This window comes from Orcinus orca, chromosome 13 (genome assembly GCF_937001465.1).
Source record: "Orcinus orca chromosome 13, mOrcOrc1.1, whole genome shotgun sequence".
Classification (NCBI taxonomy): domain Eukaryota; kingdom Metazoa; phylum Chordata; class Mammalia; order Artiodactyla; family Delphinidae; genus Orcinus; species Orcinus orca.
This window is the reverse complement of record NC_064571.1, coordinates 40,281,226-40,293,543: the sequence shown is the minus strand read 5'-3', so window position 1 is coordinate 40,293,543 and position 12,318 is coordinate 40,281,226. Positions and strand designations below refer to the sequence as shown.

General features: G+C 35.6%; 1 protein-coding gene across 8 annotated transcripts in view; it reads right to left on the bottom strand.

The window, feature by feature from the left end:
• USP34 (ubiquitin specific peptidase 34) overlaps positions 1-12,318 on the bottom strand; it is a 239,150-nt gene that overhangs the window by 31,335 nt on the left and 195,497 nt on the right. For all 8 annotated transcript variants that reach the window (XM_004280652.4, XM_033407232.2, XM_033407234.2 and 5 more), the window contains 11 exons: positions 11,761-11,814; positions 11,553-11,648; positions 9,179-9,243; positions 9,011-9,086; positions 8,872-8,919; positions 8,406-8,471; positions 6,547-6,627; positions 4,577-4,662; positions 3,806-3,974; positions 3,627-3,701; positions 2,293-2,444 (listed from right to left, as the gene is read on the bottom strand). In XM_004280652.4, the coding sequence (XP_004280700.1) occupies positions 2,293-2,444; positions 3,627-3,701; positions 3,806-3,974; positions 4,577-4,662; positions 6,547-6,627; positions 8,406-8,471; positions 8,872-8,919; positions 9,011-9,086; positions 9,179-9,243; positions 11,553-11,648; positions 11,761-11,814 (968 nt within the window). The remainder of the gene's footprint in view (positions 1-2,292; positions 2,445-3,626; positions 3,702-3,805; positions 3,975-4,576; positions 4,663-6,546; positions 6,628-8,405; positions 8,472-8,871; positions 8,920-9,010; positions 9,087-9,178; positions 9,244-11,552; positions 11,649-11,760; positions 11,815-12,318) is intronic.

Genomic DNA, 12,318 nt, shown 5'->3' with positions numbered 1-12,318 from the left:
TGCAGTTGTTATTACTATTATTGATGCTCAAGTTGTCCAATCTGTAACCAGTAGAAACCTCCTTAAGTTGACTCTTGAGACCTTTTAACATGACCTCAGTAGTCTCTGATAGCCTCCTTGCTTTCCAAAATGACAAAATGTTCGAGGCTTCCCATTCATTTCTTGCCCAAGACCTGGAATTGGCCATTTTCTCAAGGAACCTTGATTTTTTTCAGTGGGAAATATTATCTAGATGCCAGGGTCACTCACTGGTTTTTGGGTTGGACAGGATTTCTAGGCCTTTTCAGAAAATGGAGATACATAATACATTTTTTGTTTGCTTAAGACAAAATATACCATGAACTCTACTGATATTCCCAAATTCAAATTTAGTTTTGAAGAAGTTATGTAAACATCCTACAATTTTATATTTGTATTTCTCTTTTCTTTTTCTGAAAATCTTGGTTTCTAATGACATTAACAATTATCTATTTGTTTTATTCTATAATACAGTTGCAGAATAATAATTCTAATTATACTACTACTCACAATATAATTAGTAAAACACTTGAGGATAATTTTACAATTCTTTTTGTCCTTCAGGTACATCCCACTAAAAATTACAGTTAAATCAATGTGTTCTAAAGTCACTTTAATTCCTCTCCAGTGGCTATGTCACCAACTCAATATACAGTTAAGCTCATTTATTTCAGTCTGCTTTTGATTTTTAGGGATTGCATTTTATTAATTTATTTATAATTATAGAAAACATTTACATGATTCCAAAGATAAATCTAAAAAACAAAACAGTGTACTATATTCAAAGAAGTCAAACCTTCATTCCTGTCCCCTCCAGCCTGTTTTCCCCTCCCCCAACCACTGGAAATTTAAAATTTATTTTTAAAAATTTAGTCTTCAATTAGAAAAATAGTCAGTTCTTGTTACTTGTAGTACTTACGTTCTATAAAGAGCTGCGAACACTGAATTAGTGAACACTGAATCACTGCTCATAGGGAAAACATACACTTAGGTTCCTGTGAACCTCTGGTCATAACATTTTCATCAATAGATCAATATGTTACCTTGTATAATGTGTGTTTCTGTTTAAAGACACCTGATTTAATGTTGACTCATTAGCACTGAATACAGAGCAAACAGCACTGTAACTCAAACCTGAATGAAGCTTATCTAATGTGTACTTTCTCCTTAAGGCATATTATGGCCTTCTTGAGCTTAGGAACACACTAGACAACACTTGGCACTATGCTTGGGACCATTTTTAAACAGCCAAATCACCAACAAAAAGCATAAATGTGAGAAATGTGGCACATATTGCAAACAAAAATTTGTTTACAATTTGAGCACCGAAACAAGAAGGCAGAGTGTCACCATGTTTGACCTCAGCTGGAGAAGTGTGTGTCAGGTCAACTCCAATTTTTTGCCACTCTGTACATTCTGAAATCCACAAATCACTGTAAACGCTTCACAAGTACTGATTTGGGGATTACAAATAAATTTAAGTAGGAGAATTCACAAAGTGGAGATCCATGAATAATGTGGCTTGGTTGCACACGTGCACACATGCGCGCGCGCACACACACACACACACACACACACACACACACTCTCTTCTCTCTCTCTCTCTCACTCACTTTGTGTCTCACAGCCTCCCGTTCTTAAAAAGTAGCATACTATAGGGAATTCCCTGGTGGTCCAGTGGTTAGGACTCAGTGATCCCGCAAGCCATGCTGTGTGGCCAAAAGAAAAAAAAAAAGTAGCATACTATATATACTTTTGTCCACCTTGTTTTTTTTTCACCTCAGTGTCATGCATCTTAAAGAACTCTCCATGGTGGTACACATACAGTCCATACTGCCTGTTTTTTTTTCTGCTATAGAGTCCTCTATCAAGTGGATGCTGTTTCTTCAACTTGTACCATCTTTGTGGACATTTTCAGTCTTTTGCTGTTTATAAACACTGCTTCAATAAACAGCACTGCACATACATCTTTTGGTGTTTTGGGAACGGAATCCCAGAAGTGGGGTTGCTAGGTCAAAGGATGAATGCACATATAATTTTGCTAGATATTTTACTGTAAATTTCTTCAATGTATATTTCTAACATGACTCAGGCAAAGTAAGAGTTTGGTACAAAGGATCGAAATACTTATGCTACAAGAGTTGATGGAAAGTGTTGTTATTATTTAAAAGGAATTAAGTAACAAAAACTACTGAGTTAATAATGGTAAAACAATTATGTAAAAAGAATAAAATCAAACATGCTTTAAGCATTTTGAATGTTGAAACATTTCACCTTTCGGAGCGAGACTGTTCAACCAAAAGAGCAACTAAAGCTATCATTTTTTCAAGAGCAGCTGGCCTGTATTTTTCTTCTGCCAGAGAGAGTATATCTTCTTCCTCCTCCTCTTCTTCCCCTTCTTCCTCTGACAACACTTCAACTTGAGGCTAGAACATAACACAATTCATTTTTAATATATTATTTTCTAACATTATGTTGAGAGAAAAGAGCTTGATTGTCTCACAAAACAATGCAGGGTAGACAGTGGCATGTATCATGGAAGCATGTATCAGGAGCATGTATCAGGAGCATGTATCATGAAAAATAACCACTCAAAGGCCTAACCTTATTTAAAAGTCTAAACCACATTCAGGACAATTCTAGATTTAATAGGCAGAACTGTAAAGAACAATAATTCCCAATACTGTATTTACCTTACCTAAAGATATAAATTCTTTAATAATAAATTTTTTTTCTTATAGGCAAGCTCTTTGGAAGATAAATCAGGAACAAAATTTATATGAGTATGATAAAATGGTATTTCATATTTAATAAAAATACCAGTTACACAAATTAAGGAATCCATATTTGCAGTTTTCAGATAATCCAAACAGTAGGTATTTCAAAGAGATACTCATTTGGGGTTTGAAATGCAACACTGCAAAGATTTTATGATCTAACAAAGCAAAAGAAAAGCAGTCTAAATAAGTAGCCATCTAGGTTGAAATTAGATAATAACAGTACGTATTTGGAGAACCATTACAGCACAGTGGCTAACAGTTTCATTCAGGAGTCTAACCAAGGATCAAAGCCTAACTCACTGTGATCTAAAACAAGTTAACTTCTTTATGCCTCAAGTTCCCCATCTGTAAAATGGAGATAACAACAGTACTTACCTCTTAGGGTTACAACAAGGATTAAATAAGATAGAGCAAATAGAGCATTCAATCCAATGTGGTCATTACAGACAACACAAAATTGATGTAATAGTTTTAATATTATGAATTGAATTTTTGGAAGACTGACAGACGTAATATAGCAAAGAGCTTTAAAAATATGGCCAGCAAAAATGTTCACCAAAACACAAAATGCTACTGTAAGACCCTAAAGCAGGTGATGGCCATTTTGCCTAAATTTATTTGCTTTGATCCAGGGCCATACCAGTGAAATTTATCACTTGACTGCTTCTTCTCTTGCTATATCCATTAAAAATATCAACCAAACTTAGACCCTTAAAATCATTTAATATCAGGGCTGGAAGGGACTTCAAAGGAATCCAGTATCTTTCTATGATGCAAACTTGAAAACATGGCCTCTAAATCCCTGATATGAGACAGAATTGTACTTACATTTTCAGGCCCTTTAGTTCCCATGTAAAAATGTACCATTGTAGATATGGCTTGCAGTGAAAGCAAAAACTGGCTCTAAAAATAAAAATATTGATTTAAAAATATAAAATAAAAACAATTAAGTTTTAAATACTGAAAATAAGTACATAATACCAGAAATAAATAAGATATAGTCTCACCTCTTCTTCACCCATTTTGGCAAATTCGTAAAGGAAGGCAAAATATTCTGTAAGATGTTTACTGTGAGGCTTTACACCATGTTCCATGATTAATAACAGAGTTCTCACAAATCGAGTGACACATGAACGACCACCTATATCTTCTACTGAAGCATCCATATCATCAGACCTGAAAACACAATTTTATACACCTTAGAAAAAGTATGAAGTCTGGGGATAGATATTTTGGGAGGAGAAATATTTTAAAAACCTGAATTTATCTCTTTCATCTTTGCAATAATGAATACCAATTACAATAATACAAAAAGTTGGATTCCAGTTATCATGTCTCGCTGAAATCAAAACAAAAAGACTAAGTCAAAGTTACTTGTAGAGGATTTTGAAAATGCAATTAAATAAAAATAAAACAAAATTATTCCTTCTTGATTTATATTATTACAGATTATTTTTAAATAGGAGAACCTAAATATTTCAGTGTGGATATTTAAAAATACTTTGTAGGCAGATCATCAAAAAACTTATAAAAATAAAATGTTCAGGGACTTCCCTGGTGGTCTGGTGGCTAAGACTCCGTGTTCCCAGTGCAGGGGGCCCGGGTTCGATCCCTGGTCAGGGAACTAGATCTCACATGCATGCTGCAATTAAGAGTTCGCATGCTGCAATGAAACTAAGACCCGGCACAGCCAAATAAATAAATAAATATGTTAAATAAATAAATAAATGAATAAATAAATAAATAAAAAAGTTCAGTTCAAAAGGTATACTTCTTACCCATCTTCCATTCCTGGCTGTAGATAGAGATGAGCATGCACAGGTCTAAGTCTCTGAATCACATGGATACACAAACGCTGAAACATCTATAGATGAAAAGATAGGACAACCTAAGAGTCAACTCACATCAAGTAACAAAGACAATGAAAAATGAACACGATTAAAAATTCTGCTACCCTGGGCTTCCCGGGTGGCGCAGTGGTTGAGAGTCCGCCTGCCGATGCAGGGGACACGGGTTCGTGCCCCGGTCCGGGAAGATCCCACACGCTGCGGAGCGGCTGGGCCCGTGAGCCATGGCCGCTGAGCCTGCGCGTCCGGAGCCTGTGCTCCGCAACGGGAGAGGCCCGCGTACCGAAAAAAAAAAAAAATTCTGCTACCCATTTATATTTTGCCCACAGATTATCTTTTGACATTCTAAAGCTTTCCTGGAGTCTCAACTACAGACTGAAGATAAAAGGTAGAGTTAGCTTGAAAAACAATTTTATAAGGGAAAAAGCAAAAACAAACTATAGGTTTCAGTAATAGAGATTACCAAATACAAAGCTTCATGAAACCTCCTTTACTAGTGGAGATACAGAGGAAAGAAAACTTGGCATCCATCTCTTTCAGAAGAGTGGAGTGGGGCAGGACAGCTGCTTATTAGAATTTCAATGACTAGGAGAAGGAAATGCAATTTAAGTTTATCCAAAAAATATGGATTAAGATATACAAATGGCCAATAAGCACACGAAAAGATGTTTACTATCATTAATTATTAAGCAAATGCAAACCAAAACTACAATGAGATACTACTTCACACCCATTAGAATGGCTAAAATTAAGAAAACAATAAACAAATGTTGAAGAAGATGTAGCAAAAACTGGAACCTTCACAGATTGCTGGTGGGAATGTAAACTGGTGCAGACATCATGAAAAAAAGTTTGGTAGTCCCTAAGAATGTTAGTTACAACCCAGCAGTTCACTCCTCTGTATATATCCAAAAGAACTGAAAACACATGTCCACACAAATATCTGTACACATATGTTCATAGCAGTGTTATTCAAAACAGCAAAGAAGTGGAAACATCACTAATGTTCATCAACTGCTGAATAAACAAAATTTGGTATATAGAATATTACTTGGCAGTAAGAAGAAATAAAGTACAGATATAAGTCACAACATGGGTAAACCTTGAAAACATTGTTAAATCAAAAAAGCCAGTCACAAAAGACCACATACTGTGTGATTCTATTCAAATGAAATGGTGAGAATAGGCAAACCCACAGAGGCAGAAAGTATATTAATGGTGGCCAGGGGCTGAAGAGAATGGACAGGATAAAATGGAAGCGATTGCTCATAAGTATGGGATTTCTTTTGGGGGTGTTATAAAATTAGGTAGATGATGGTCACATATTTGGGAATATACTAAAAACCACTTAATTTTACATTTTGAAAAGTTTTGCTAAATTTTATGATATAAGAATTGTATCTCAATTATAACTGAAAGCATATTTCAGATTAAATTTTTGGTTTTGTGTCATAAATGCATATGTATTTTTCTTCCTTGTTAATTTTTCCAATGATTTATGAAAAACAAATTGATTCATGTGACAGTTGAGAATCTGTCACAGAAATAAGTTATACACTATTCATTTAACTTTCAAGGCCATTACAGTACCCTACCATGGTTAGAATACCTAAGGATCTGAAAAAGAATCAGTACAACTCATACATCAAAGTAGGATCTGAGAAAATAGGCAGTTACAACTATCTTCCTATAACCAGGAAATGTGAATGATTTTAATCACTTGACTGGAAATGATAGCTGATTTGCCAAAAGAAGGTGGTGAAAATAAGAGCAAAATGACTTTTGTGATAAGAGGTCGATCTTTTCAAATTACTTCCAATGCTGGGTTAAAATATATTCACAGGCAAATTCAGAACAATTAACTTGAAAGCCACTTCTTTTCCAAATAAATTTTTTCTTACCTGTCTCACAATTTGATTAGGGCACTTAATTAGTATCTGCATTGGCCACCAATCATCATCAGCCATGCGGTCCAAAAACCACTGTAAGTAAATAGTGTGATTTTAACATTCAATCAATACTTGTCAATTGGGATAAAAATCACACAAAGATTTTAATTCTAGTTGACATCTGAATTCTTTTAAATTCTTACCAAAAAAGATTCTTCAATTGGTAGAAAGTGTAAAATCTAAAATGTCTAAAGTCATAATCAAGGTCATCTCAATACAGAATTCCATGGATGCCATTTACATTATAGTGTAGAACCTACATGATGACAACCTGCAGTTCTTAATAAAGTCAAATACTATTTTCCTCTTAGACTTCATAAATGTCACACTGCAGAATTTTTTGTTCCTATTAATAATATACGATCTGAGTATGATAAACTTTCTGTTTAAAACCAATTTATGTTCTGTTGATAACAAAAAACACTCTTCTTTAGGCTAAGACAATTTCCCATTAATTTCAAGATATCTCTTAATCACATATTTAACTCCTCTATTGAACTGTACTGCCTATTTATGCACACACATAATTACTGACAACTGTAGAGAATTTTAACTCCTTGATAGAGTTCCAGAGGCAAATCCTTAGTGAAAAAACTGAAGTCGCAACTTTATTAAAAAAAAAAAACAACAAAAACAAAAAAAATTTATGACTTAATCAAGCTTCTGCATCTACTGAACAGTTTTTTTTGTTTGTTTGTTTGTTTTTACTGAATAGTTTTTGAAAAATCATGAAGGGGGAAGGGAATAGAGGAATATGTTAAATAACACCCAAAGGATGCACTAGATCAAAGCCAGCATGTGGAAAATCCTGCAGAACAAATGAGAATGTGGTACAGAGGGAAAAAAAAAAAAGAAGGTAACTACAGTTGCTCCTTGGTATGGAGCCCCAGCATACACGAAAATCTGCAGATACTCAAGTCCCATAGTTGACCTTCTGTATCTTAGGTTCCTCCGCATCCTCGGATTTAACCAACCACAGATTGTACGGTACTGCACGTACTTACTGAAAAAATCTGTGTATGAGTGGATCCACACAGTTCAAACCCGTGTTGTCCACGGGTCAACTGTATTATAGATGAAAAGAGATTTACAAGACAAAAGCAAAATGTGGACCTTGTTTCAATACTAATTCAAACAAACCAACTGAAAAAAATTAAAAAAAAAATGTTTCTAAAAACCTTCTACATATGAAAAAATCTTCAACTAACTTCATCTATTGTACACTATGCTGCTGTCTCCCACTTCTGGGAATCTATAAGACCTGCATTCCTAGAAAGGTACACACCACTCCGGGAGATCATCACAAATGATAAACGATAGTAAGATGGCAATATGGCTAAGTGTTTATTACCTGTGTGCATACTATCCTTAGGGATGTATGTTTCTCTTATAATGTAATATGGGAAAAGATAAAATAGGACATAAACTGATCTACTGGGATATATGCAATTTTTCTCAGAGGGGGAAGGGAGATATGCATTTTTCAGTATTTTCTAGTAGCATACAAAAGTAGTTAAGAAATATCTGGTACAGTTCTGAATTTTCTATACTTTTTCCTTCCAATACATGGTGGGGGGGAACCCAAGGATTTTTAAGTAACTTAAAAATCAATTATTTAATCAATGTAATGAATTTGATACATTAATTATAAATTTCTCTTGGCAATCAAGTAATTTTAGGAACAACTTACACTGGCTCCCTATGATTTATAATAGATAAAACAATTTTGTTATATCATCTAAGTTAAGAATAAAAGAAAACAAGAAAGTGAATCTTAAGCTATGCATTGTTTGTTGAATCATTCACCTCACCTCACAAGCTGCTTGGCTATTATTAAATTGTTTGGTCAACAGTTCAATCCACTGAAGCATTGTGGGCTAAAAAAGAGAAAGAAGTTACTGAAGGTATTAGGTGATATCTGGGGCTTCCCTGGTGGTGCAGTGGTTAAGAATCCACCTGTCAATGCAGGGGACACGGGTTCAGGCCCTGGTCCGGGAAGATCCCACATGCCGCGGAGCAACTAAGCCCATGTGCTCCAACTACTGAGCCTGTGCTCTAGAGCCCACGAGCCACAACTACTGAAGCCCGTGCTCCACAACAAGAGAAGCCACCACAATGAGAAGGCTGCGCACCGCAATGAAGAGTAGCCCCTGCTCACTGCGACTACAGAAAGCCCACGTAGTAACGAAGACCCAACGCAGCCAAAAAAAAAAAAAAAAAAAAAAGATATGATAAATGACATGAATGGCACAAAAGTTTATGAAATAGAACACATACCTTTTCTTTTGAATGAATAAATGTCTCTAGGACAAAGGAAGTGCTTAACTGCAAGAAAAGATAAAATTAAGCAAAAAAGATTTAATTATTTTAAAGTCACCAATTTTGAAGAAATTACCTAAGTCTATACATATATTACCTTTGCTGTCATTAAGGACACAGCTTTAGGATCTGGTAATGTACTGGGAATACAACTACACAACTGCCACATAAACCTAGAATTTGAAAACAATAGGTTAAAATTCTTACAAAATAAGATTTTTTAAAAGTGTTAACAAAAAAATCTTACTAAATCTGCCAAGCTTACCCAAAATATGTATGTTCAAAAATGTTTTTGTCTTGAAGAAACTGCATGTTATCATGCCAAATCCACTGAAGAAAAAAACGTTAACATTAGACATCAGAGAGCATTTGCTTCATAACATTTTACCAATATTTTTATTAGACAAAATAAGACTTGCTCTAGAAGAAACAAAAAGTATACATGCACTTAAATTCATGTTGACTTTTTTCCAGGTAAATGGAATATGGAAGTAGTTACTAAACCTAATCCAATTTATCATTACTTATCTGGTTACCTCAAGCAATCACGTTTTTTCTTTTTTTTTTCAATTTATTTATTAAAATTTTGAAAGTAAGAACTCTGAAATCCCATCTGTCTGAAGAGCAAATATGTAATGAATAAAATTATGTTAACATTGATAACATACATGAAAACTATGGTAGGCTGATATTCTGGTAACAACAGGTTATGAAAGACAGGTTTATGTTTAAAAACTGGCAAAATAGGGCTTCCCTGGTGGCGCAGTGGTTGAGAGTCCGCCTGCCGATGCAGGGGACACGGGTTCGTGCCCCGGTCCAGGATGATCCCACATGCCGCGGAGCGGCTGGGCCCGTGAGCCATGGCCGCTGTGCTCCGCAACGGGAGAGGCCACAACAGTGAGAGGCCCACGTACCGCAAAAAAAAAAAAAAAAAAAAAAACTGGCAAAATAAGGGACTTCCCTGGTGGCACAGTGGTTAAGAATCTGCCTACCAATGCAGGGGACACAGGTTCATGCCCTGGTCTGGGAAGATCCCACATGCCAGAGAGCAACTAAGCCCGTGCACCATAACTACTGAGCCTGTGCTCTAGAGCCTGTGAGCCACAGCTACTGAAGCGCACGTGCCTAGAGCCCGTATTCCGCGATGAGGAGCCACCACAATGAGAAGCCTGCACACCGCAATGAAAAGTAGCCCGCACTCGCTGCAACTAGAGAAAGCCCGCGTGCAGCAACGAAGACCCAACGCGGCCAAAGATAAATAAAAAATTTTTTAAAAAAGAAAACAATGTGAAAAAGAAATTCATGTTTACTTACAGATCCTGTATTTATTGAAAAAAAAAACCCAAAACCATGTGTAAGTGGACCCTCATAGTTCAAGCCTGTGTTGTTCAAATGCCAACTGTACATCATTAAGGTTTTATGTAAAATTTCATTTTATTTCACATGTGGGTGGCTATCTTTAAATACTGTTGGGTCCTCATCTACAACATGGTGTACAACTGAATACCCTGGGGACACAAAGTCTTGCACATAATGATGATTATAATCTATTTTATTTTGCTATTATGATAGCAGTTGAAATAAATCTTTGTATAAATAGGTGAGTTTAATAGCTTGGCATCTAGTGACGCATCTAATTCTGCTGGTAAACCTAATTTAGAGGGCTTGGAAGAAGATAATATTCTTGGCTCTTTATCAGTAAATTACAGGTAGGCAAGATACCATTAAAAGTGTTTGGGGGGCTTCCCTGGTGGCGCAGTGGTTGGGAGTCTGCCTGCCAATGCAGGGGACATGGGTTTGTGCCCCGGTCCGGGAGGATCCCACAGGCCGCGGAGCGGCTGGGCCCGTGAGCCATGGCCGCTGAGCCTGCGCGTCCGGAGCCTGTGCTCTGCAACGGGAGAGGCCATGGCCGTGAGAGGCCCACGTACCGCAAAAAAAAAAAAAAAAAAAAGTGTTTGGGGAACAAAATCCACTCAGTTTTAAGACTTGACCACAATAGTGCAAATATCAATCAGTCAGAGAGTAAAAGTTTAATTGTCTACATGGAAGAGTACACTTGTATCAGGTATACCTTTCTGGAGATTTTTTTTTTTTACTTTTGGCCGAGTCAGTTTACAACAATGACACAACATACATTGAGTGTGCACACTTTTTATAAACCCCTAACATTATCACGTAACTACATTATGAAACGAAGAGAGCTCATTACTACAAATGAGACACATATTAAAATATATATAATACATATTTTAAATGCATTTAAAATACACTGTACGCTTGTGTATAATATGAAGCGTAAGAAAAGGAACATTCACAGTCCTACCACCCAATCCAAGAATATCACCAACCATACAAGTTAATTGTGAGCTTGAGCTTATTCCATCAACCATTTTTACCTTTCTTATTTTTCTTCAGTGTTACTAATAATTGTTTTCCACTCCCTTTAATCTCTTTCAGTTTACATTCACCTGTTGTATGTCAGTATTACCGAGACTATTTGTGAAGAGGGTTAAGGTCTACCTCGGATTACAGATACTAATGATGCTGTTTATATAGCCTGCTTTTATATTCTAGAACTAATACTTGCATAAATACTTAACATGCTTTTAAATTGTTGCTAAAGTTAAATTAACTCATACCTCTAGTAATTCAGATGAAACATCAAATTTGTATTCTTTGCCATTTTCTTCCTCTGGTTCCATGCGTTTGTAAAACAGCATATAAGCACTGTGTGTCTTTTAAGAGGGAAAAAAAAGTATATTTTCATTTTGACATAGTATAACTATAAAAGTAGATAACATGGAAGTCAGAAAACAATGTACAATTATACATGAAAGAAATGGTTACCTTTTCGAAGGAGAAATCCATAAATTTATCTGTAACAGAATCATAGGTCTTGGTCTGTTTAAAAAAATGAAAGTTTTCCTTCTTTAAGAAATGGGTACACTCAGCTATATTTATATATAAAATACTTCATAAATAGCTATTTTATACTTTATAGCAACTTTGTAAATAGTTCTCAAATAGCATTATATTCAGAAAAATCTTTAATAAAAGTTTTTGGATAGGAGTAGTACTTTAAAAAAAGATTCAAAACATTTTTAAGGTACTTTACCATCAATAATATAAAGCTTAATAAAATGGACTTGCAATCTGAAAAACTACTTTTTAAATAAATCTTTATTGGAATATAATTGCTTCACAATACCTTGTTAGTTTCTGTTGCACAACAAAGTGTATCAGCCATATGCATACAGACAACCCCATATCCCCGCCCTCATATCCCCTCCCTCTTGAGCCTCCCTCTCATCCTCCCTATCCCACCCCTCTAGGTCATCGCAAAGCACCAAGTTGATCTCCCTGTGCTATGCTGCTGCTTCCCACCAGCCAACTATTTCCCATTCA